Source organism: Mobula hypostoma, chromosome 17 (genome assembly GCF_963921235.1).
Source record: "Mobula hypostoma chromosome 17, sMobHyp1.1, whole genome shotgun sequence".
Taxonomy (NCBI): Eukaryota; Metazoa; Chordata; class Chondrichthyes; order Myliobatiformes; family Myliobatidae; genus Mobula; species Mobula hypostoma.
In genome coordinates, this window is record NC_086113.1 from 62957127 (window position 1) to 62982837 (window position 25711).

The following is a 25711-nucleotide window of genomic DNA, read 5'->3' on the forward strand; positions in this document are numbered from 1 at the left end:
AACTGTATCAATACATTGGGACCAGGTTAGGTCCTCGGAGATCTTGACACCCAGGAACTTGAAACTGCTCACTCTCTCCACTTCTGATCCCTCTATGAGGATTGGTATGTGTTCCTTCATCTTACCCTTCCTGAAGTCCACAATCAGCTCTTTATTCTTTCTGATGTTGAGTGCCAGGTTGTCGCTGTGGCACCACTCCACTAGTTGGCATATCTCACTCCTGTACGCCCTCTCGTCACCACCTGAGATTCTACCAACAATGGTTGTATCATCAGCAAATTTATAGATGGTATTTGAGCTATGCCTAGCCACACAGTCATGGGTATAGAGAGAGTAGAGAAGTGGGTTAAGCACACACCCCTGAGGTGCACCAGTGTTGATCGTCAGCGAGGAGGAGACATTATCACCAATCTGCATAGATTGTGGTCTTCTGGTTAGGAAGTTGAGGATCCAATTGCAGAGGGAGGTACAGGGGTCCAGGTTCTGTACTTACCAATCAGGATTGTGGGATTCTGGCCATGACCAACCTCTTAAAGCACTTCATCACAGTAGATGTGGGTGCAACCGGACAATAGTGACTGAGGCAGCTCACCCTGCTCCTCTTGGGCACTGGTATGATCGTCACCCTCTTGAAGCAGGTGGGAACCTCTGACTACAGCTTTGAGAGTTTGAAGCTCTCTCATGTTAGAGAAGGAAGATCTCTCTCAGTTAACATATTAATCAATTGAATATTTACATCTTTATACATTTTTCTTGCAGGTTGTTGTTTTAAAAGGCTATTTAATGTATTTATCTTTTGCTAAATCAATGGATAGGGAGAAAGAATTCTCACTTACTCAAGGCTCCTGTAACATTAGGTCATGGAAAAACATTTCCATGCCAATGAATTACATTTAAAATGTACTCACTTAGGCAAACGCAGCAACCGGTGTGTGCACAGCAGTCAGAATAGTGACCATGTAATCAGTAACCCAATCCCTGGTTGAAGGATAAATATGGGTTAGTGAGTTAATATACTTCAAAATAAAAATAAAAAAGATAGGAAACACTCAGCAGGTCAGGTAGCCTTTTCAGAAACAGAAACAGTGTTAATTTTTCAGGTCTGAAACTCTTTTTCAGAACTGGGAACGACAGATCAGGCAATTTTAAGTTGCAGGATAAATGGGTAGGATAAAGGGAATGTACATAATAAGGTGAGGCCAGGTTATATAGGTTCATGGGAGCAGTTAGAGGTGATTACACAGCCTTGACTGTGCTATGTGCTACTAACAGCAGGGCCTTGATATGCCTGGCAGGTTACACCATACTATTAGAGAGAATAACTGAGCCAAAATAACAGAGGCAGAACTGGCCAGTTCTAATACAGACAGAAAGTGATTTAACTAAGGTTGGAGAATTCGGTAGAGTCCAGAAGCACAATGTTCCAAATGAAAGAAAAGGATTGATCTAGCTGCTTTTCTTTGACTGGGAGCGCAGAATTTAAAAAAAATATATTCACTAGTCAGGCCACACAGCTTTAATTCCATTACTCGTTTGCAAGATGGAAGCTGTAAAGGCGCTGCATCACAGTATCGATGTGGAGTATATGATCTGGTGTCTGGGGCAAAACATATTCAAGGTCATCTTTTTTTGATATGCATTATCACTGAATCAGTTCCAACACTCAACAGGGTACATCATGGTAAGTATTCCTCCATAAATATTGATAAAATATAATTTCTATGTTATTTTATTTCAGGAAAAGTGCATTTACTGTATATTAAAGCAATCTCTACTGTTGCAAGTTGACTTAAATGAAAGGACTAATTTATCTTTAATAAAGAACTTCATTGCATTTCAGATTACAGTGAAATTATCCAAATCTAAAACAATTACTTTTTGTACTGCTAGCAAACAATTGTTAGTCAGCTATGAGCTGGATGCTGATGGAAACACTTCAGAGCTCTTGATGATGTCATCATGGAAACTTGGACCAGCAGTTGGACCATCACACTGTGCTGAGAATAAACATGGCCCCAAGGTACAGCTAAAAACATATTCACTTCTCTCCAGCTTTGCTTGTGGTTTCAGAGATTCCAATTAAAGAACTATTTACTCGAGGTTGGGGTAGCAGATTGGTGTTAATTTCACCAAATTAATTAACTAATTTCCTAGTACTCTTAATTTCTCTAAATTGCCGTACTGTTCTTATTAAATTATATAGTCCACTTCACACTCTCTTGAATAATAATCAGGGCTAATGCTGGGATTGAGCAGATTCAATTGTGCAAATTCTAACCAGTTAACACACAAAGCTACAATTGTCTGTACGTACAAGGTTTTGCACAGTTAATTTACTTGCAGTTCACTGGCACACTCCAACTCAGACATACCAGAATGTTTGCAATTTTGGAAGGTATTCCCAGCTATCAGCAAGACTAGCAATTACTGGCAGCTTTTCCACAGTGGAGGTAATAGCTACTGCCTCACTAACCTCCTTCAAAATACCTCCCCAGCCTGCAGTTGCAAGATCTCATAGATCCTTGTGATTTGGCAGTATCCAGGATGACAACAGAAGCTACTAAACGCTATATTGTGAATGACTTGACTATAGGTTCTGTCTGTATGCTCCTTATTGATTCTTCCACCCCCTTCTGGTGTTTCTTCAGATGTTTTTGCAGAAGTTGCTTGTCAGGAGAGGAGTAGTCACAGAAATGACACCTAAATCTCTCGCCCGTGTGATGTCTGCGTACATGAAGATCCAGGCTCTTCTTCTGAATACTGCACAACAGAGGGAAAAAAAAATCAAAGACAAGTAAATGTGATTTTTAAGTATCTTTGTGTCTATCACGTTATGCAGATTTATTTTATACAGAAAGCAGTTCTGTTCTGCCTGCTTTTTGCTGATGGCATAGGACACATTCCTTTTTTTTTTAATTTTATTTTTATTTGGATAAGGAATTCACAATTATCATGTACTTTTTTCACACATATAACCTTTTCCATTTTTTTATATGTATAAAACTACAATTATTTATACATTCTTAAGTACACATTGAGATGATATAAAAGGAAAATAAACATTTAAATAGATAATTATGTACTGTGGTAAATCTAACCCATTAGGCTAAGTAATGAAATTAGTTGTTAAGAAAAATGGTAATAATAGTTTCCATACAACCCTTCTGTACCATTTCCACTGGTCCAAAATGTTGCATACAAGCCTATATACCAACCATTGTAGGTGTTTATATCCCAATTTGTTTGTGCTTGTTCCTGCCCGCAGACATAATTATCCAATCCCTATGTACTTATTTACTTAATTTTTTCATTTTTTTTATCCCTTTCCCAAATTTTTCCCTTTACTTGTGTTAATTCTCTATTTTCTAAAAAAAACAACAACAAACATTTAGACTAGGGGTGCTTACGTTAGCAATATTACTGTGTTGATGAGAAGAGCAATATAAATCATTAGGAGAGTCATCTAAAGTCTGCTCGCATTGGGGTTATATATTCAATCCATTTATTCCAGATTTGATAAAATGTTTCTTTTTGAGTTCTCAGGGAGTAGGTCAACTTTTCCATTTTAAATATTTCCAAGATAATTTCGTACCAATCTTCTAATGTAGGTGGTATTGGATTTAGCCATTTTCTAGTGATTGATTTCTTACTTGCCGCTAAGAGGGCCTGCAGCAACTTTATATCTTCCTTCTGTTCAAGGAACAATACATGCCCCAAATAGAGCGTCTCAAAGTTCAGAGGTATCTGGGACCTAAGTACCTTAACTGATGTTCTATGAATACCTTCCCAAAATAGACTTAATTTAGGGCAATCCCAGAAAATATGAAAATGATTTCCTTCCTTGGAGCCGCACCTTCTGCAACACATCACATTTCTATCTTTATATTTTTCCTGATATGGGGTCTTGAAGTATCTTATAATGTTTTTCCAACAATGTTCTCTCCAAGTCAAAGAATTAGTCGAGGACCATTGAAAGCTGCAGATTTTCCCCCAAGCCTCCTCTGAAAGTACCAACCCCGCTCCTTTCTCCCACTTCTCTTTAATATACAGTGTATTTACATTTTTAGCATGGGAGAGTGCATTATATAGGCGAGAAACTGATTTACTAGGTATTGAACTGCAAGCCGAATTCAGAATCTTGAAAAATTCTAATTCTACTGTTGATAGGTCTGTATATCTACAACTCTGGTTAACATAGTTTTGTATTTGAAGGTACCTAAAAAAGTCATTATGTTCTAGGCCATGTTTGTCCTGCAGGATTTGGAAACTTTGTAATACTCTTTTATCTATAAATGAGAGGTAGGTTGTAAGACCTTTCTTTATCCATAGCTCAAATCTTTTATCTCCTCTGTTGGGAAGGAATTCGGTATCATATGCACACCATCTAAAGAGTTTTAACATGTTATTAATTCCACATGAATTAACCACCTTCTGCCATACTTTTAATGTAAGATTTATCCAAGCATTATTAAATTTTTCCAACTGGGTCATCAATCCTTTGTCAGCTATTGAGGCCTGAAGAGGAAAACTGTCAACTAATCCAAATTCTATTTCCTTCCATCTAGCCTTATATTCCCTATTACACCAATATAACAGAGGGGTTATCTGTGAGGCATAAAAATAATTTCTCAGGCAAGGAAGATCCATACCTCCTCCTTCCTTCCCTAACTGTAAGGTGTTATATCGAATTCTAGGTTTCCTTCCTTGCCAAATGAAGCGGGAAATCCATTTGTCCCATTCCCTGAATTGATTATCATCCACCTCCACTGGTAAAGTACGGAAAAGATATAATAACCGAGGAAGAATATTCATTTTTATAGTATTTATCCTTGAATTTAAACTTAAAAAGGGGATAAGATTCCATCTATGCATATCTGCTTTTATCTCTGAGATTAATGGCCCATAATTTACCTGTGACAGTGTTAAAAGATCCTTCGGCAGGGTTATTCCTAAATATTTTAATGATTTAGCTTCCCACTTAAGATCGTATGTATCCTGCAATTTTTTGGATGGTGTATAATTTAGGGACATAACCTGCGTTTTCTTTACATTTATTTTATAACCTGATATTTTCCCAAAGTCATCCAACAGTGTAAACAATCCTATAAATGATTTTTCTGGTTCACTCAGATAGACCAAAACATCATCTGCGAATAACGCCACTTTCTGTTCAATCCCTGCCACCTTGATACCTTTTACGATTTCGCTCTGTCTTATTAGTTGGGCAAGTGGTTCAATATATAGCGCAAAAAGGAGAGGAGAAATTGGGCATCCCTGTCTAGTGCCTCTCTCTAAAATGAAGGAGTCAGAGAGGTCCCCATTTATCTTAATTCGGGCTGTAGGGCTGTCATATAGAGTCTGAATTACTTTAATAAACCTTTCTTGAAAGCCGAATCTTCCTAACACTCTGTATAGGAATGCCCAACTAACCGAATCAAAAGCTTTCTCAGCGTCCAATCCTACTACCATTGTCTCTGTCTCGTTCTTATTAACCTGTTCTAATATGTGCAGAGTTCTCCTTATGTTGTCCTGTGTTTGTCTTTGTTGAATAAATCCAGTCTGGTCTAAATGGATTAGGCCAGGTAAAAGCTTTTCCAATCTGTGCGCTAATATAGATGTAAATAGTTTGTAATCTAAATTAAGAACACTAATTGGCCGATAATTGCCACATTCTAGTTTATCTTTACCCTCTTTAGGAATAACTGAAATAATCGCTCCTCTCCAGGAAGGTGGAGTTTCTCCTCTCTGCAAAATCCAATTAAAGGTGTTAAGTAGTAATGGGGCTAACTGTGTCTTCAGGGACTTGTACCACTCTGAGGTAAACCCATCAGAACCCGGGGACTTTCCAGCCTTTAACCGAGAGATGGCCACGTTCAGTTCTTTGACAGTTACTGGTTCTAATAAACTTTCATTTTGTAAATCTGTAAGTTTAGGTAGATCTAAAAAATTCAATACACTGTCTATATAGGACTCATTGGGGGCCCGAGGTTGGGAGTACAGCTCTCGATAATATGTTTCAAAACTCTCTTGAATTTTCCCTATTGTACTCTCCACAAGCTTTGTCTTTGGATTCTTTATTTTATGAATTGTATTGTCTGCTTGTTGTTTCCGTAATTTATATGCTAATAATCTAGCTGATTTACCTCCTACTTCATAATTCTTTTGTCTCAGGTAAAGAAAATTTCTTTGAGATTTCAACATATAAATATCATCAACTTCACTTTGCAATTTCCTAATTTCCTGTTTTCGATTTGAATTACTTTTGTTGCTATCTACAACTTGAAGTTGTTTTAATTTTCCTTGAAGGTCTGCTAATTTTTATGCATTGATTTTTTTCATGTGAGTAGTAATGGAAATAATTTTCCCTCTCGGTACAGCTTTCAATGTATCCCATAAAATCACTGGTGATGTTTCTCCCGTGTCATTAAGGTCTAGATATTCTTTGATTTCTCCCCTTAATCTCTCCATTACTTTCGGGTTATTGAGTATATGTGAGTTTAGCCTCCATAGTGTTTTCCTCATTTTCCTTTCCAGGATTAGAGACATAGAGACTGGGCTATGATCCGACAGATCAATTGTTGCAATATTACAGTTTTTTATCCTGAGTCTATCTGTATTAAAGATAAAGAAATAGTCTATCCTTGAATAGGCTGAATGAGGGAAAGAGTAATATGTATAATCTTTACTAGTAGGGTGTAATTCCCTCCAGACATCTATAATTCCCAACTCCTCCATCAATGAATTCACTTTCCGAGTCAGAGGTTTATTCTGAGTAACTATTCTTGAAGAATCTAATATAGGATTTAATCTAATATTAAAATCCCCTCCACAAATTACTACCCCTCGAGAACTGACCATTACGTCAAAAATGTGTCTATAAAATGACCATTCACTACCTGGAGGAGCATAAACATTCAGCAATGTTACTTCTGTACTTTCTATTCTTCCTGTGATTTTTACAAACCGTCCTTCTTTGTCTCTAGTCTCTGAAATATGTTCATAATTAAGAGTACTTGATATTAAAGTAGCTACCCCTCTTTTGTGACTCAATTTATATGATGAATAAAATATATGCTTAAAGCCCATTCTTTTTAATTTTCCATGTTCAGATTGGCTCATATGTGTTTCCTGGAGGAAAGCTATTTGTGCCCTCTCTTTTTTCAATTTAGACATAATCTTATTTCTTTTAATTGGATTCAAAACCCCATTAACATTATAGGAAATTATTTTTACCAATTCAGTTTGCATTTTTCTCTAGTAGAAAAAAGCACTCTCCTTTTCTAACCAAACAGTAAGCAATCTCTTCTCAACAGTAAACCAAGACATATAACCACACCCTAGACATTTCTGAACGTATAACATTTGAAAATTTTTCCTGACTTCCCACAGTGAGGCCTGAGCACCGACCCGCCTCAGTTCAGAGGGATAACCTCTATCTTCACCCTGTGTTAGAGGGCCCTCAGCAGTTTGAATAATCATAGAGAATTTTCTCCTATTTATGTCTCGACCATATTGCTATCATTCAAGTTATTCCGCCTAGTTTATTTTCAGTTACCAGTTTTCATTTTACTTTTAAGTCCGATTTACTCTTTTCAGTCATTTCTCTTAATTAATCTGTATTCTCTGTACATTCGCGTCTGAATATTTGCAGCTTTTCCTTGTAGTTTGACACTCTGGTTCGAGTGGAGCGTCCTCGCCCCACTAACTGCCACGACTTCTGCCGAATCCTCTCCAGTAGCGACTCCAGTTGGGTGATAACTTTAATAGGTAGTCCCCGGTCCGCCAGGTCCAACGTTGCCTCCTCCACCGTAGCGTAAGTTTTTGTCCCTTCGTCGTAAAAGACTCTCAGCCGAGCTGGATACAGGGTCTGGAATCTGATGTTGTTTTCCTTCAGGACTCTCCGTGTTTCCGTATATTCCTTCCGTCTGGCAAGAATCCCCAGTGCGTAGTCATGGTCTAAACTAATTTTGCAGTTGTTCCACATGAAACCTTTCTTTTGCCATGCTCTTTTAAGCACCTCTTCCTTCGTTCTGTAACTGAGAAATCTGATCAGAATCGATCTGGGCTGGGCGCCTGCCGGAGGCTGTGGTGCCAACGCACGGTGAGCCCTTTCTATCTGTAGGTCTTTTGCGGCCGGTATATCAAGGTTCTCTCTAAGCAGCTTCTCCACGAAGGGAATCATCAATCCGGGTTTACCTTCGGTTCCTTCGGGAACTCCGTAGATCCTCACATTTTCCCTTCTCGAGCGGCCTTCTTGATCTATTAGTTTCCACTGGAGTTGGTCTTGTAGCTTCAGCATTTCTACTATCACTTCCTTGGCGTTTTGTAGCTTCTCTTCAATTCCAACAATCCTCGCTTCGGCTTCATCTATCCGCGAGTTAGTTTTTACTATTTCTCCTTTAATATCTTCCAGCTGTTTGCTGTTATCTTGTTGGAACTCGCGAATCTCTCCGAGAATCAAAGACAGAGTCACCGATTCCCCCTCATTATCTCCGTCCTGGCTTGCCGTGGGGGAGCTAGGCCCGTCGCCTTGCTGCATCTCTTTATGTTTATCAGCCTTCGAAGCGGACTTTTTATTCTTGTTCTTAGATATCATCCTTGCCCCTTTTATTAATATAGTTATGCAATATTAAGTATTTGTCTAAATTCGATTTTGGGGCAGTTTACCTTCTTTTTTGTCGAGAGACCTTTTCCTTACGCCGCCATTCCCTTGATGACCGGCATAGGACACATTCCAAAAGCACCATGGCAGCATGAGAAGAGTCGCCCACTTAGTGTCCTTCTGCCTGTCAATCCTTAACCAGTTCTTATTGTGGGACTCTCTGCCTACTGAGATTGCCTGATGTTAGGAAGGAATCAGTGGACTAACAGCGCTGTTGAGCTGAACAAAAAGACAATGACAGCCTGTGACATCCAAGGTTTCAAAGCTACATTTAATGTCAGAGAAATGTATACAATATACATCCTGAAATGCTTTTTCTTCGCAAACATCCACAAAAACAGAGGAGTGCCGCAAAGAATAAATGACAGTTAAATGTTAGAACCCCAAAGTCCCCCCCCCCAGCTCCGTAGCTGCAGATAAAAAGATTAGGCTATATATAAATATATAAATTCCTTTCCTTTAGTTTGTTAAAACTGGCTACAATCTTAAGTTTCTACAAATGTCATTAATGACAGACTAGTAGAGTGCAATAAGTCTTAATGCTTACCTCAACAGACACTCTGGCTGTAAAACTGGTACTTCATTAATGCAGAACACCTAAGCTGTTGGATAGCTTCTGGTAGTCAAAAAGCTAAGAAATCTAACTAAAAACATTACTAAAAATACCTTTACTGAGGAAATTGTGTTAAATTATCAACACAAACAGTGAAGGGGTGAATGATGGTGTAGCAAGTTCGGGGAATGCGCCAAGATGGTGTGTTGTAGAATCCTAGGCAGAGAAGTTCCAATGCTCGTTCAACTGGCGCGGGAGCAAGGTTGGATTGCTCTGGGCAACGAAAGAAATCAGGGCCCATGTAAAGAAGTTCCACTGCCTGTACAACTGGCCCAGACGTGAGATTGGATTGCTCTGGGTGCCGAGCTGATTTGAAGAGCCTGAGAGCAGCTTTAGGCTGAGTGACAGAATCTGAGCCAAGAGTGAGTCACTGGGTGGCATGATGTAGGCCCAGACCCTTTCGCAACAGTAGTACCTGGGTCCTAGTGTGATGTACAATTCACTGTTTAGACAATTTAAATGCCGACCCAGGTGAGAGTATATTTCTCTTGTTCTCCACAATGGTCATCTCCATGGTGCTGAGGCTATGAAGGCTGCTCCGGCTGCTGTGCTTCATGCCCACTAATATGATGAGCTGATAAGCTAGGCTTTGGGCCTACTCTGTGCTGCTCTGGGGTTCGGATCGGAGGACTCAATTTTGTTTGGAATGCTGCTGTTCACTTCAATTGTTTGCATGATATGTATTTCTTTTTTCTCGTGTGCATCAAGTGTTGCTCTTTTACTTATATTTTTTTTCTTAAATTGGGCTCTTTCAGGTTTCTTGCTTTATGGCTACCTGTACGTACAGAAATCTCAAGGTTGTATAATTTATACAATCTTTGATAATAAATGCATCTTGAATCTTGAATCTATTCTCAGTAGCTAAAATTCCCTTGTGTTTCCTGTAGCTATTTTGACCTTTAAGTAACAATTTTGCACATTTGGAGAGTAGGAACATGTAAAACCTAAGCTCCCACCACCAAGTTCAAGAACAAAAAACAGCTACTTCCCTTCAACTGTTCGGTTTTGAACTACCTGGCAAAACTTAAATCATCAATACAGTTTAGCAACACTATGACCACCATAACCACCAGCATTAAAATGCATTATTTTTTGTTTTAATTGTGCAAACTCGTGCATAACTTATGTTCAATATGTATTTTTCTTGTGAATTCTGCCTATGCTCTGTGCCTGCCAGTCAGCGGCAATAGGTTTTTCAATGCACCTGTACTTGTGCAGATTATTATAACTTGACTTGATTCAATGAAGAAAATTTAGCAAACTGGTGTCAATTCCAAGCCTTAAATTTATTAAACACTCATTGAAATTCACAATACTCACCTATTCTTACATTTATCAATTGTAATAATTTTCAGCAACTATTCCATAATTATACTTTTTTTGATGCAACTTAATTTTGTTCAAGTAATTTTCTGCATAATTTGTGCTGGAAATACCAATCTACCAGTTTCCTGCATAACTGTATAGGAAATCATAGCAGTGCCCAAGAGCAGTGTGAGCTGCCTCAACAACTATTTCCCAGTTGCGCTCACATCTACTGTGATGAAATGCTCTAAGAGGTTGGTCATGGCCAGAACAAACTACTGCCTAAGCAAGGACCGAAACCCACTGTAATTTGCCTGTCATCACAATAGGTCTACAGCAGGGTCAGCCTTGGGTCACCTGACAATAGCAATACCTACGGCAGGGAGGGAGGGAGAATGCTGTTTATTGATTACAGCTCAGTGTTCAACACAATCATACCCTCAGTTCTAATCAATAAACTCTAAAACCTGGGCCACTGTACCTCCCTCTGCAACTGGATCCTTGACTCCCTCATTGGGAGAACACAGTCAGTGCTGATTGGAAACAACATCTTCTCCTTGCTGACACCCCTCAAGAATGCATGCTTAGCCCACTCCTCGTCTCTCGCAGCACCCACAACTGTGCAGCGAGGCACAGCTCAAGCACCGTCTATAAATGTGCCAATGGTACAACTATTGCTGGCAGAATTTTGAATAGTGACGAGGAGGTGTACAGGACCGAGACAGATCAGCTGGTTGAGTGATGTCACAACAACCACCATCTTGCACTCAACATCAGTAAGACCAAGGAACTGATTGTGGACTTCAGCAAAGGTAAGTCAAGGGAACACACAACAGTCCTCATCAAACAGTGTTACGGGTGAGCAGTTTCAAGTTCCTGAGTGTTCACATCTCTGAAGATCTACACTGGCCAACGTATTGATGCAGCTACAAAAAAACGCAGAACAGGAGCTATATTTCATTAGGAATTTGAGGAGACTTAGTATGCCACCAAAGGCTCTTGCAAATTTCTACAGGCATACCATGGAGAATATCCTAACTGTTTGTACCTCTGTCTGGTATGGAGAAACCACTGCACAGGATCAGAAAAGGCTGCAGAAAGTTGTAAACTCAGCCAGCTCCATCATAGGCACTTGCCTCCTTAGCATCTAGAGCCCCTTCAAAAAAAATGGCTCAAGAAAGTGGCATTCATCATTCAGGACATGCCCTCTTCTCATTGCTACCATCATGGAAGGTGGTACGGGAGGCTGAAGGTACACACTCAATATTTTAAGAACAGCTTCTGCCCTCCCCTCCACCCTCCCCTCCACACCCCCGCCCCCCCAGCCAGCAGGTATCTGAATGTCAATGAACCTAAGAACTCTACTTGACTGTTGCAATGATCTGTGTTCAGTGCTGACCCCGGGGGCTATCTGTGTGAAGTTTGGGCTTCCTCTACGTGTTCTGGTTTCCTTTTGCATCCCAAAGCAATGCAGGTTACAGAGTGGTATGGAGGGTTGTGAGATTCAGAAAGGCAGCTTATAGAAATACAAGTTCACAAGATACATTGTTGAGGCAGCTCTACATCTCATGTGTGGCTCTTTTTCAAAATGTTGAAATTATGTGACACAACGTTTTAGGAAAGCCAGAGGAAAAACATAATTACAGGTAAACATACTGGCTATTTTGTTACAGAACCTTTTGGATGCTGCCTTTCAACACCCAGCTCAGTAACCGTAGAAGTGCATGGACTGAGAAAGATAAATCAGCTCAGAAAGATGATTATTTGCAAAATGATTACATTAACTTACCAACTATATGAACACAACTGGCATTTATAAGGCTTTTCAGTGGAATGTGTACGGGAATGCCGTCTCAGAGAACTGGCATCAATCGAGGCATACTGGCAGATTGTACACTTGAAGGGTTTCTCACCTTTAAAGATGAAAGAACAATACATTGTGTAACCATCTCAGTCAGACATTGAATGTACAATTGCTTCCATTTTTCTCTCGGGAGCGCTAATCTGCTGGCTTAGCTTATCCGTAAGTGTACAGACTTACTTACCATCTCTACATCAAAATATATAAAACCAGAATACCTAACTGTGACGTGCCAAAATTGGGCACAAAGTATCTCTGTAGTAACTCAGGTACTGGCCTTTGGGGTCTAAAACAGAAGCATCACGTCCACAGAAATTCAGTTTACTTAAAATAGGACTTAGATAGACAGTGCTAACAGGCTAATCTTAAAAGTGACCAGCAAGGGCTGTTTATGAAGTATCATTATTATTATTAGGCATCCGTTAGTCTTATGAGACCATGGATTTGTACCTTAGAAGGTTTCCAGGGAGCAGGCCTGGGCAAGGTTGTATGGAAGACCGGCAGTTGCCCATGCTACAAGTCTCCCCTCTCCACACCACCGATGTTGTCCAAGGGAAGGGCACTAGGGCTGATACAGCTTGGCACCAGTGTCGTCGCACAGCAATGTGTGGTTAAGTGCCTTGCTCAAGGACATAACACACTGCCTCAACTGAGGCTCGAACTAGCGACCTTCAGATCACCAGACCGACTTGGCCACGCGCCAACACACGTGAAGTATCATACTACTTGTGTAAGGAATTAAATTTCAAAATGAAGATTCCCATAAATTTAATTCTCCCAATTTCCAAAGAAAATAATATTGGTCAACTTTATATACAACGTTTGTAATTTGGAAATACAGTCCTGATGCAGAACTTTCCTCCCACAGATGCTGTTCAACCTGCTGAGTGCTTCCAGCGGATTATTTGTTGTATGATTTGGAAACCTCCAACCATTCCTTCTCCTTGAATACCTCCTTCCCAATGCACACCTAATGCCTCATTGGAGACACAAGAGACAGCAGATGCAGGAAATCTGGAGCAACATACAAGGGAGTCAGATCAGGGAATATCTATGGAGGGAGACGAACAGTTCAGATTTCAGGTTGAGACCCTTCATCAGGGCCACATTAACCTCACCTGTATGAACTCTCATGTGCTGGATCAAAGATGCTTTTAGTCTGGTTTTATAATCACAGTGTTGACAATGAAATGGTTTGATGCCAGTGTGTGTTCCCATGTGTCTCTGGAGAGCCAACTTAGAGGAACATTTCCTGTGTACAAGGAAACAAATTTGTCACCTTCATAAACATTTCATGTTCCCTTTATGTTTCAAGGCCAAAAGTTATTATTTAATAATCACTTTCTTATTTAACCCTTACTCTGTAGATATTACAATTTACAATTATTTAGTCTCTTTACTAACACATCACAAGAAAATTAAATAATACTAAAAATATTGTTGATGCAAAAACAATTATAACAGATATTACAGAACATTGTCAATGTAATCTTTCCACAGTCACATTTCCAATCATTTTTTTTTATCTAAAGAGAAATCTGAAATACATCTTATGGAAATGTTTGTCTGATGATGAAATTCAATAAGAAATAAATTACAAAAAAAGTCAATTTTCTAGATCAAAGATGTTTGATTCAAAATACTTAGGAATGCACATAGTGTTTCGACTATTCTTGGCCAGAATGGGGTGAATACAGGAATTCTTTATCTATTACAGCTCCAAGTGATGGAATTAAATTATTAGCAAGTCCTAGATATATTTACATTCCACCTTTAAAGGCAAAAACAAACATTCAAGGCATCTTGCAAGTGTATCTAATAAAGTTTGACCAAGCAGGAGTAGAACAGATGAATAAACAGGATGGCTTGAAATGGCAAGGCCCTATGCTTTGGAATACCCTCTTTCAATCTCTCTGCCTTGAGCCACACTGCCCCAGCAACCCCTGCCAGACCTGAATAGACTTGCTTGGTATGTCTTTGGACTGGGGGAGGAAACCAGAGTGGCTGGGAAAACCCATGTATCCCACAGGACTCCTTACAGAATGGCGCCGGAATTGAACTCCAAACTCCAGAGTGTTCCGAGCTGTAATAGCATCACACTACACTACCATGGCACCAATGATACTAATGATTTTTAAATGAGGTCATGGTTTCTGCTTCTATTCCCCTTCAGACAGAGAGTTCCAGACCGTGATTCCCAGCAGGGTGAAAATATCTCTCTTCAATTCCCCTCAAAAGCTTAAATTTTTTTACTTTAAATCTATTCCTCTCCACCCACCCCAATTAATCTTTAAAAGATGAATTCAGAAGTGATCCTTGCACTATCTTGCTATGTCTTTGCACTGTAATGCTGCAACAACATAATAAATGTCATGTATATTAGTAACAACAGATCTGATTCTTTATCTTGAGACGCTGCCCACCAGTTTTAGACTTTTAGACCCCCAAGAAGTTTCAGCACCTCTGAGTGAGCCTCTCAGTACAACCGCCATCTACTTCTCTCAGAACCTTGACTCTTTCAATGAGATTGTCTCTCATTGTTCTAAACGTATTTACCAATCTTAATCTCCACTCAATCCAGAAATCAGTCTAGTGAATTAATTATTTCTAGACAAAAGCAAACCAAACACCACTTTATCTTGGTAAGACATCACTACCATATTCTGGCCTCCTTGTACTTGCAATCTCAATTGCTGTACACATGTTTTCTGGGGTTGATGAAGCAACACATCCAGATCCTCCCTCCATTTATTGGTTTAAAAAATGTATATTTCCACTGATTTTTTTTTGCCACTGATATTCCACAAAACATAAACTGGTTGATGAACTACTGTCAAAAACAACAGGGCAGATCTGAATACTGGACAGTTGCCGAGCAGACACATGCTGCTATCTACTAACTCGTTCTAGGGGTCAATCTTCTGACTGCAAGCTGGGTTGCAGGGAACCACTGGGATCCTGTGCTGCAATAAATCAGAATCATACCACACACTAAAAGGACATTCAGACCATCAAGCATCCACTTAGATCGGGGTCAGCAACCTTTTTGCCTCTGTGGGCCAGATCACGTATTAATGAGCGGTCAGTGGGCCAGATAAATGCCATAAAAAACTTGAAATATGGGAATTATCTATTTAAATACATCTAGTTATGTTTTGCCTAAAATTAATGAATAACGCATGCTAGATGATCATTTGTGCTTAAGGTTGTCTACCTCTGATTCAGCTAATCCTACATTAATCCTCCTCACTTATTCTCCACTTATTCCCATATCCTTCTCCAGATTCTACCACTCACTTACGCAACACAGAAAATTTACAACGGCCTATTAACCTACTGACCCACGTGTTGGGACGCAGGAAGAAACGGGATCCTTGAAGAAAACCTGCATGGTGAACACGCTAACCATGTGGACAACACCAGAAGTCACAATTGAACCCAGATCACAGAAGCTGTGGACAGCACTTCTACTATACCACTTTGAGACTGACAAGTTCTACCTTGGGAATGGCCTCGACAACTGGTACGGATTCATCCTCAAGTCATCAGCTTAAATGCTTAGCTTAAACTTTGCAAAATATTCTTAAGTTGCGATATTCATTCTTCTCTCACCAGCTGAACCATAATAGTTCATAGTGAAGGTCAACAGAAGCTTATAGAACAGCTGAGTTTGTTTAAAATATGCTAAATAAAACCTAATGATTTCTAATGGATAACAGAGTACTAGACTTTCTGAATGTGTTGAATAACTTGAAATTTGAGGGTAAAAGAACACATTTCTTCCTGGTGAGATTGTATAGCTAACCGAGCAGATTTAAGCCATTGGCATTGATTGCCTAAGTCTCTTCCTTACCAGTACACATTACTCAACTACTTTCAGCTGCACTGAAAACTCGTGCATATTAATTCAACAAATTACAGACTTTTGGAAACTACTGCTTGAGAGAAACCACTCTAGATTAAATTTCCTTGAGAAGTAAAAAACCAAAATTGAACCTAAAGACAAAGTGGAAACATGTCACTTCTGTTAGATTTTGAGAATTAAATATTTCCTTGTAGTTTTTTTTAAGAGCCATCAGGCATACAAACCCTTTATGTAAGTTTTGCATCCAGTCTTATGAAGAAGACCTGCAACAATAACCTGTATTTTGTTTCTGGATTGTACTTATAAGCTGCTTTGATCTATTTAAATTAAATCTTTGTAGTATCACATGAAATCTTTACAGTCTCAGATATTAGATATTTCATCATCATCATCAGGTGCCATGTCCAGTTTGAGCTTTGACTGCCATGGCCCACACACTCCTGTTTCGGGTCAAGTGGATCAATTCATTGGTATTCATTTCCAGTTCTCTGGCTGCTGTCTCCATCATCATTTGTCTTTGTCTTCCTCTTGCTTTCTTCCCTTCAATCTTTCCCATAATTTCCGTGCAACTCCTCTTTCCTAATCACATGTCCAATGAAGTTACATTGCCTTTTCATGATCTCATATTATTTCTCTTTTTGTGTTTGCTCTGTTCATGACATCCTCGTTAGATAATTCGTTTCGTTCATGATATTCTTTGCATCCTCTTCAAAAACCACATCTCTGCTGCTTCAATTCGTTTCTTCATATTACTAGGTATTGTCCAGCATTAAACTGAATGTGCTTCAGATGACAAGGCATATGACATTCACGCCATATGTAACTTTATAAAATCAAAATCATGGAGGAATAAAACGGTGTTTGTTGGTGTGTTACAGTGGACTCTGATAATGATATTTCAAGTCAATTCAAGTTTATTGTCATTTAACAATAATTAGGGTTCTGAGCTCCCTAATGGTATTCAAAATGTCAATGGTTAACCTGTTCTATACCTGACAATATTTAATTTATGCATTTTAGTTTGTTTATTTATGTGTAATCCATCTGTAGATTTCATCTTTACTTTCATAAGTTATTATGTGCTATGTGCTTTACACCCTAGTTCGAAGAAAAGTTGTCTTGTTTGACAGTATACATGTATATTGTTAAAATACAATAAACTTGACTTGACTTGAAATATCATTATCAGAGTCCACTGCAACACACCAACAAACACTGTCTTATTCCTCCATGATTTTGATTTTATAAAGTTACATATGGTGTAAATGCCATATGCCTTGTCATCTGAAGCACACTCAGTTTAAATATTTCTTCAAGGACCATACATTAGCTCAGAAGCTTGTTGAAAAGTCCCAACAATCTTGGAAAATTGATTCAGACCAACACTGCCTGGACACTACTAACAGAAACAAGGGTTGTAAGATTCCACTAATACACTGAGATCTACATGAATGCAAAAGGTTCTCTAGATGCTAGAAATCCAGAGCAACATACAAAATGCTGGAGGAACTCAGCAGGTCAGGCAGCATCTATGAAGGGGAATAAATAGCTGACTTGTCAGGCTGAGACCCTTCATCAAGACTCAGAACTATAAATGTGCCCCCACATTTTAATAGTATCGTCCATCTTAGCACTTCAGTAGCTTTTAATTTCACTGCAAACAAAAGCCTTGGGTGAGTGTGTGTGCGTAATGCTGAATGCGAGAAAGGGGGTTGAGATAAAATAGCTGTCCTTTGCTGCCCTCTTTTGGAATGCACACAAATGTGAGACAGCTGCATGCAAGAGCTGGTGATGTCAGGTACTGTTTTCTCAAGGTTAACACATTTCCAGCCACTACTACTGTAGGTTTTCACAAATAAAATGAGGTGTTTTATGTTTAAGAAAATACTGTGACAACTCATTTATTAAATTCCAAGAAAACTGAAAACAGTGTTTCTATGTTTCTATAAGTACTTTATGTAATTATGTAATTACGTCAGACCTGCCTCTTAAAGTGAACCCCAACTCAACGTCAGAGGTTAAGAATTACGTATGTTTCACCAATTACATTACCCTACAAAGCCCCCCCCCGCCCCAGAATTCACTAAAACTGGCATTGTGAGCCTGCCTGGAGCTCAGACAAGCCACCTGGCTTGGGACCTGTGTTCCATGGGTGGAAGAACAGCAGGTGCCTCTGGCTTGTCCAGAGACGTGTTGACACACTTATGGTCATGTTGTGTCAGCAGGGACATGTTAATGGAATCCTCCAAAACTTGGGCCAGTTTAAGGCGATCTACCAAAACACATTCAGGTTTACTCCTCTTATCTGTGATAAAAGTCTTTTCTCTCCATTCCAAAACGTGGCACATGCCAATGTAAAGGGGCCAAATCTGCCAATGTAAAGGGGCCAAAGCGTGGCACGTGCCAATGTAAAGGGTCCAAAGGTGCCAATGTAAAGGGGCCAAAACATGGCACGTGCCAATGTAAAGGGGCCAAATGTGCCAATGTAAAGGGTCCAAAGGTGCCAATGTAAAGGGGCCAAATGTGCCAATGTAAAAGGGCCAAAGCGTGGAACATGCCAATGTAAAGGGGCCAAGTGTGCCAATGTAAAGGGGCCAAAGCGTGGCACGTGCCAATGTAAAGGGGCCAAAACGTGGAACCTGCCAATGTAAAGGGGCCAAAACGTGGCACATGCCAATGTAAAGGGGCCAAAACGTGGAACGTGCCAATGTAAAGGGGCCAAATGTGCCAATGTAAAGGGGCCAAAGCGTGGAACATGCCAATGTAAAGGGGCCAAATGTGCCAATGTAAGGGGGCCAAACATGCCAATGTAAAGGGCCAAAGCGTGGAATGTGCCAATATAAAGGGGCCTTAGGTGTACATAATGGCAGACAAAAACAAGTGAGGCGGAACGTAGGTTAGCAGGAACCCAACAGTGCTGTACGCAATGATGGAAGGCAGAAATAGGTGCAAAGGAACATGAGGTTACTGAGGAGGGTGGAATGCTGTTGAGAGGCCGATTAGGCAGTCATGGTGTTGGGAATAAAATCAGCTGGAAAAACAGGACCTCAAAGGTAGTAATCTTGGGATTACTGCCTGTGCCATGTGACAGTGAGTATAGGAATTGAATGAGGTGGAGGATAAATGCGTGGCTGTGGGATTGGAGCAGGGGGCAGGGATTCAGATTTCTGGATCATTGGGACTTCTTTTGAGGCAGGTGTGACCTGTACAGAAGGGACGGGTTGCACTTGAGTCTCAGGGGGACCAATATCTAGGCGGGGAGGTTTGCTAAGGCTACTGAGGAGTGTTTAAACTAGAATTGCTGGGGGTGGGAACCGAACTGAAGAGATGGAGGAAGAGGCAGTTGGCTCACAAATAGAGAAAGCTTGGAGTCAGTACGAAAGGGAGGATAGGTAGGTGATACAGAAGGGACGCGCTCAGACCGGTGGTTTGAGATGTGTCTATTTTAATGCGAGGAAAATTATGAACAAAGCGGATGAGCTTAGAGTGTGGATCAGTACTTGGAGCTATGATGTTGTGGCTATTACAAAGGCTTGGATGGTGCAGGGGCAGGAATGGCTACTTCAAGTGCCAGGCTTTAGATGTTTCAGAACAGGGAGGGAGGCAAAAGAGGTGGGGGCGTGGCACTGTTTATCAAGAATAATGTCACGGCTACAAAAAAGGAGGAAGTCATGGAGGGGTTGTCTACGGAGTCTGTGGGTGGAAGTTAGGAATAAGAAGGGATCAATAACTCTACTGGGTGTTTTTTATAGACCACCCAATAGTAACAACATCATAGCTCCAAGTACTGATCCACACTCTAAGCTCATCCGCTTTGTTCATAATTTTCCTCGCATTAAAATAGACACATCTCAAGGAGCAGATAGGGAGGAAGATTCTGCAAAGGTGTAATAATAACAGAGTTGTTCTGGTGAGAGATTTTAATTTCCCAAATATTGATTGGCATCTCCCTAGATTGAGGGGTTTAGATGGGGTGGAGTTTGTTAGGTGTGTTCAGGAAGGTTTCTTGACACAATATGTAGATAAGCCTACAAGAGGAGAGGCTGTATTTGATCTGGTATTGGGAAATGAACCTGGTCAGATGTCAGGTCTCTCAGTGGGAGAGCATTTTGGAGAAAGTGATCACAATTCTATGTCCTTTACCATAGCATTGGAAAGGGATAGGAACAGACAAGTTAGGGAAACATTTAATTGGAGTAAGGGGAAATATGAGGCTATCAGGCAGGAACTTGGAAGCATAAATTGTAAACAGATGTTCTCAGGAAAACGTACAGAAGAAATGTGGCAAATGTTCAGGGGAAATTTGCATAGGGTTCTGCATAGGTACATTCCAATGAGACAGGAAAGGTACTGGAACCATGGTGTACAAAGGCTGTTGTAAATCTAGTCAAGAAAAGAAGAGCTTACAAAAGGTTCAAAAAAAGTAGGTAATGATAGAGATCTAGAAGATTAGAAGGCTAGGAGGAAGGAGCTTAAGAATGAAATTAGGAAAACCAGAAGGGGAAATGAGAAGGCCTTGGCAGACAGGATTAAGGCAATCTACAAGTATGTGAAGAGCAAGAGGATACGACGTGAGAGAAATCAAGTGTGACAGTGGAAAAGTGTGTATGGAACCGGAGGAGACAGCTGAGGTAATTAAGGAATACTTTGCTTCAGTATTCACTATGGAAAAGGAACTTGGCGATTTTAGGGATGACTTGTAGCGGTCTGAAAAGCTTGAGCATGTAGATATGAAGGAAGAGGATTTGCTGGAGGTTTTGGAAAGCATCAAGTGGAATAAGTCACCAGGACCAGATGAGATGTACCCCAGGCTACTGTGGGAGGTGAGGGAGGAGATGCAGAGCCTCTGGAGATGATCTTTGCACCATCAATGGGGACGGGAGAGGTTGCGGAGGATTGGAGGGTTGCGGATATTGTTCCCTTACTCAAGAAAGGGAGTAGAGATAGCCCAGGAAATTATAGACCAGTGAGCCTTACTTCAGTGGTTGGTAAGTTAATAGAGAAGATCCTGAGAGGCAGGATTTCTGAACATTTGGAGAGGCATAACATGATTTGGAATAGTCAGCATGGCTTTGTCAAAGGCAGTTTGTGCCTTACGAGCCTGATTTGAATTTTTTGAGGATGTGACTAAACACATTGATGAAGGAAGAGCAGTAGTTGTAGTGTATATGGATTTCAGCAAGGCATTTGATAAGGTACCCATGCAAGGCTTTTGAGAAAGTAAGGAGGCATGGGATCCAAGGGGGCACTGCTTTGTGGATCCAGAACTGGCTTGCCCACAGAAGGCAAAGAATGATTATGGATGGGTCATATTCTGCATGGAGGTCGGTTACCAGTGGAGTGCCTCAGGGATCTGTTCTGGGACCCTTACTCTTCGGGATTTTTATAAATGACCTGGATGAGGAAGTGGAGGGATGGGTTAGTAAGTTTGCTGATGACACAAAGGTTGGAGGTGTTGTGGATAGTGTGGAGGGCTGTCAGAGGTTACAGTGGGACATTGATAGGATGCGAAACTGGGCTGAGAAGTGGCAGATTGAGCTCAACCCAGATAAGTGTGAAGTGGTTCATTTTGGTAGGTCAAATATGATGGCAGAATATAGTATTAATGGTAAGACTCTTGGCAGGTGAAGGATCAGAGGGATCTTGGGGTCTGAGTCCATAGGACGCTCAAAGCAGCTGCGCAGATTGACTCTGTGGTTAAGAAGGCATACGGTGTATTGGCCTTCATCAATCGTGGAATTGAATTTAGGAGCCGAGAGGTAATGTTGCAGCTAAAAAGGACCCTGGTCAAGGAGTACTGTGCTCAGTTCTGGTCGCCTCACTACAGGAAGGATGTGGAAGCCATGAAAAGGGTGCAGAGGAGATTTACAAGGATATTGCCTGGATTGGGGAGCGTGCCTTATGAAAACAGGTCGAGTGAACTCGGCCTTTTCTCCTTGAAGTGATGGAGGATGAGAGGTGATCTGATAGAGGTGTATAAGATGATGAGAGGCATTGATCATGTGGATAGTCAGAGGCTTTTTCCCAGGGCTGAAATGGTTGCCACAAGAGGACACAAGTTTAAGGTGCTGGGCAGTAGGTACAGAGGAGATGTCAGGGGTAAGTTTTTTACTCAGAGAGTGGTGCGCGCGTGGACTGGGCTGTCGGCAACGGTGGTGGAGGCGGATACGATAGGGTCCTTTAAAAGACTTTTGGATAGGTACATGGAGCTTAGAAAAATAGAAGGCTATAGGAAAGCCTAGTAATTTTTAAGTTAGGGACATGTTCGGCACAACTATGTGAGCCGAAGGGCCTGTTTTGTGCTGTAGGTTTTCTATGTTTCTATGTTACCCTTCCGAGCCACAGGGCCAGACTCTATGCCAGAGGTGCGACCACTGTTGCTTCTCCCAGGTAGGCTGTCTCCCCCAACAGTACTCAAACAGGAGTACTTATTGTTAAGGGGGACAGCCACAAGGGTGCTCTCTAGTCTCTGACTCCTGCCCTTCCCTCTCCTGACCGTTACCCACTTACCTGTCTCCCCAGGCCCCGGAGTGACTACTTACCTATAGCTCCTATCACCTCCTCACTCTCCCTGACCAGATGAAGGTCATCGAACTGCATCTCCAGCTCCCTAACGCTAAGGAGCTGCAGCTCAACGCACCTGGTGCAGATATGGCCATCCGGGAGGCTAGGAGTCTCCAGGACCTCCCATATCTGACACAAACACAGAAAATTGACTTACATTGATTTACATTTGACTTTTTAAATCTTATTAACTTGTCATGCTACCTTCACAGTTCCAAGACTCTTCTGTTGTTTCACATCACTCAATATCTCCCATTTATTATGTCTTCAGACACCCTCCCAAAAGCATCATTTCAAATGTTTCTCAATTAAAATCCATTCAAATTACATCTTCTGTAGCCTTTCCTGTTCATTGCCAAATGCACTGCTAATTTCTGCATCATCTCATAATTTTGACTGTTATTCATCTATATTACAAAAAGCAAAGGACCAAGCAACAAGCTCTGTGGAACTCCACTGGTAACAACCTTAATCATCAACCATTATCCTCTGATTTGAGCATAATGAGAGTCGAGCTCCTCCAGCTGACGGCACTATATGTCCATGCAATTCAGCTTTACACCGCTAACTTACTGGTCACCTGGAGAAGGTTGCATAATGTTGAAAGACCCGAAACACCCGATGATTTCAGGAACATCACTGAAGATGTGTCCAGAAGCATCAGTAGATGTGTGTACACAGTTTACACCCTGAGTTAATCAGTGACAACCAGGAAAGACTGGGTGACAACTGCGAAAAGAGTGATGACGACTGGAGAGTCAGTGACAGCCCGGAGAGACGGCAACGGAGGCAGAACGGGCTGGCAACCCAATCTGTGTCCTCTGAGAGGAGGACCCCCACAAAAGCTACAAAGAATCTAAGGAAAAGATACCCCCGGGGTGCCCGAGAGGGGGGGGAGGATGAGCACCCCAGTCGGATGGACACAACGACATCAGACCCAGGCAATGAACAAACGATGATGAGGAAGCAGTGTGCATGTGGCAAAATCTGCAAGAACGATCGCGGCCTGAAGATCCACCAAGCGAGGATGAAGTGTTTGGCGGGAGCAGGAGCAGCACAACGCGCAGGTGTCCAACCTGGTGAGACGAAGGAGGGGCCACGCCCGGAGTCACCCCATAGTGCCCGGAACCTCCAAGTGTTGCGAACTAATCCCTCTAACATGAAGTCTAACAGGAGGCGGATCAAATGGCCTGCAGCTAACATGACTTCACTGTGGAAGCAGTTTGATGAAGATGTTAACCAAATTCTGGAGGCAACGGCGAAGGGAGGGGTTGATAGGAAGCTGCAAGCCATGACAACCATTATTGTATTCGTAGCCCGTTCTTTAGTTAGACCCTTCAGCATTTTGGGCATCGAGGGAGAGAGGAAGAGGAGAGCCATCTGCAGTACCACCGATGCGGCAGAGAGGGCCTCAAGATGGCTATGGCAAAAAAGAGGGGAAGCATGGAGTCATAAGTAGCTAGCCATCTGGACACAAGCTGGGGTCTGATCAGCCCCGGCTGGGTCACCTGGAGGAGGTTGTATGATGTTGAAAGACCCGAAACACCCGATGATTCCAGGAACATCACTGAAGATGTGTCCAGAAACATCAATAGATGTGTGTACACAGCAGGGAAAACCAAAGGCAGATTGGGTGACCACTCAGCAAAACATCTCTGTTCAGTCCACAAGGGTGACAGTACTCATTATTGCTTTATAAATTTTTAACAAAGTTCAAAGTTGGCTTGAAGAAGAGCACTTGACTGATTTCAACTTGGCATGTCACACCTTCAGACTTGACACCAAACTGAATAATTTCAGATCATTCAGAGATCTGTGTCTTACATTGCAACAATCTGTTTCTGTTCTTCTTGCCTTCATTCAGATGCTCCTAACCAAGCTTTCTCCAGAAATAGCTTACACTATTTACTAGCTTTAAACATCCTCTTTTGGATTAACTGGGTTGTTCAATCTTTCCTCCTTTTACCCTATAAGATTTCAACTTTCTCCCCATGCTTTTTCTCTGCATTACATGCTGTTTGGCTGGCTGAGTTTTGCATTTATTGCATAAATAAAGCCTGTGGACATGGTTATGAGAGCACATTTAGAATTCTAGCAGCAAAACAAGCACAACTTATTAATTGCACAAGCATGTACTTTATAAGTGCACTTTTGAAGTAATTTTCAGAAGGCCCCACTTTCCTACACATTTCTAATTGCAGCAACTCCACCTGAAAACAAACTGCTATAATTAATCACAATAGATCTGATGTTAAGTATTATGCAAGGTGACTGCATCTTTGTACTCTGCAGAATTCAACAGTGACTGAAATGAGGAAGGAAGACCTGAACTGGGATCAAGCCCAGCAGAAGCAAGCTGGCTCTGGTTGTCGAAAACAGCTGCCATCCATCAATATGACTTCAACTGAGTATTTATCCTGCATAAAATTAACATGGATAAATCATAATAGAATTGTTCCCTTTGTGTATATAACATACAAAGTAATTTCTAATTTCTAATTGACCTAGTTCTAATTATTGGAATACTGTGCTTTGAGGATAAGTGCCAAGGATCTTACTGGTCTCCCAGTCTCTTTCTCTCATCTACTGAATTCAGACGTTATCAACAGAAGAGGAATAGACAACTGTTAGTGAAAGGATATAGATGGGGAAGACTCTTAAAATATATCAGGTACACCTGTATACTTGCTCATTAATGCAAATGTATAATCAGCAACTCAATGCATAAAAGCATGCAGACATGGTCAAGAGGTTCAGTTATATTTAGATATTGATCAGACCAAATGCAGAATGGGGAAGAAATGTGACCTAAGTGATTTTGACTGTGGAATGATTGTTGGT

The 25711-nt window shown here is 40.9% G+C and overlaps 1 protein-coding gene across 1 annotated transcript in view; it reads right to left on the minus strand.

Annotated features, from left to right (window-relative positions):
- Positions 1–1702: 1702 nt before the first annotated feature.
- Positions 1703–25711, minus strand: part of si:dkey-154p10.3 (zinc finger protein 816) — a 47815-nt gene continuing 23806 nt past the window's right edge. The window contains exons 6-8 of the mRNA XM_063069282.1: positions 13555–13693; positions 12370–12488; positions 1703–2760 (exon numbers count right to left, since the gene is read on the minus strand). Coding sequence (XP_062925352.1) covers positions 2568–2760; positions 12370–12488; positions 13555–13693 — 451 coding nt within the window. The 3' untranslated portion in view covers positions 1703–2567. The remainder of the gene's footprint in view (positions 2761–12369; positions 12489–13554; positions 13694–25711) is intronic.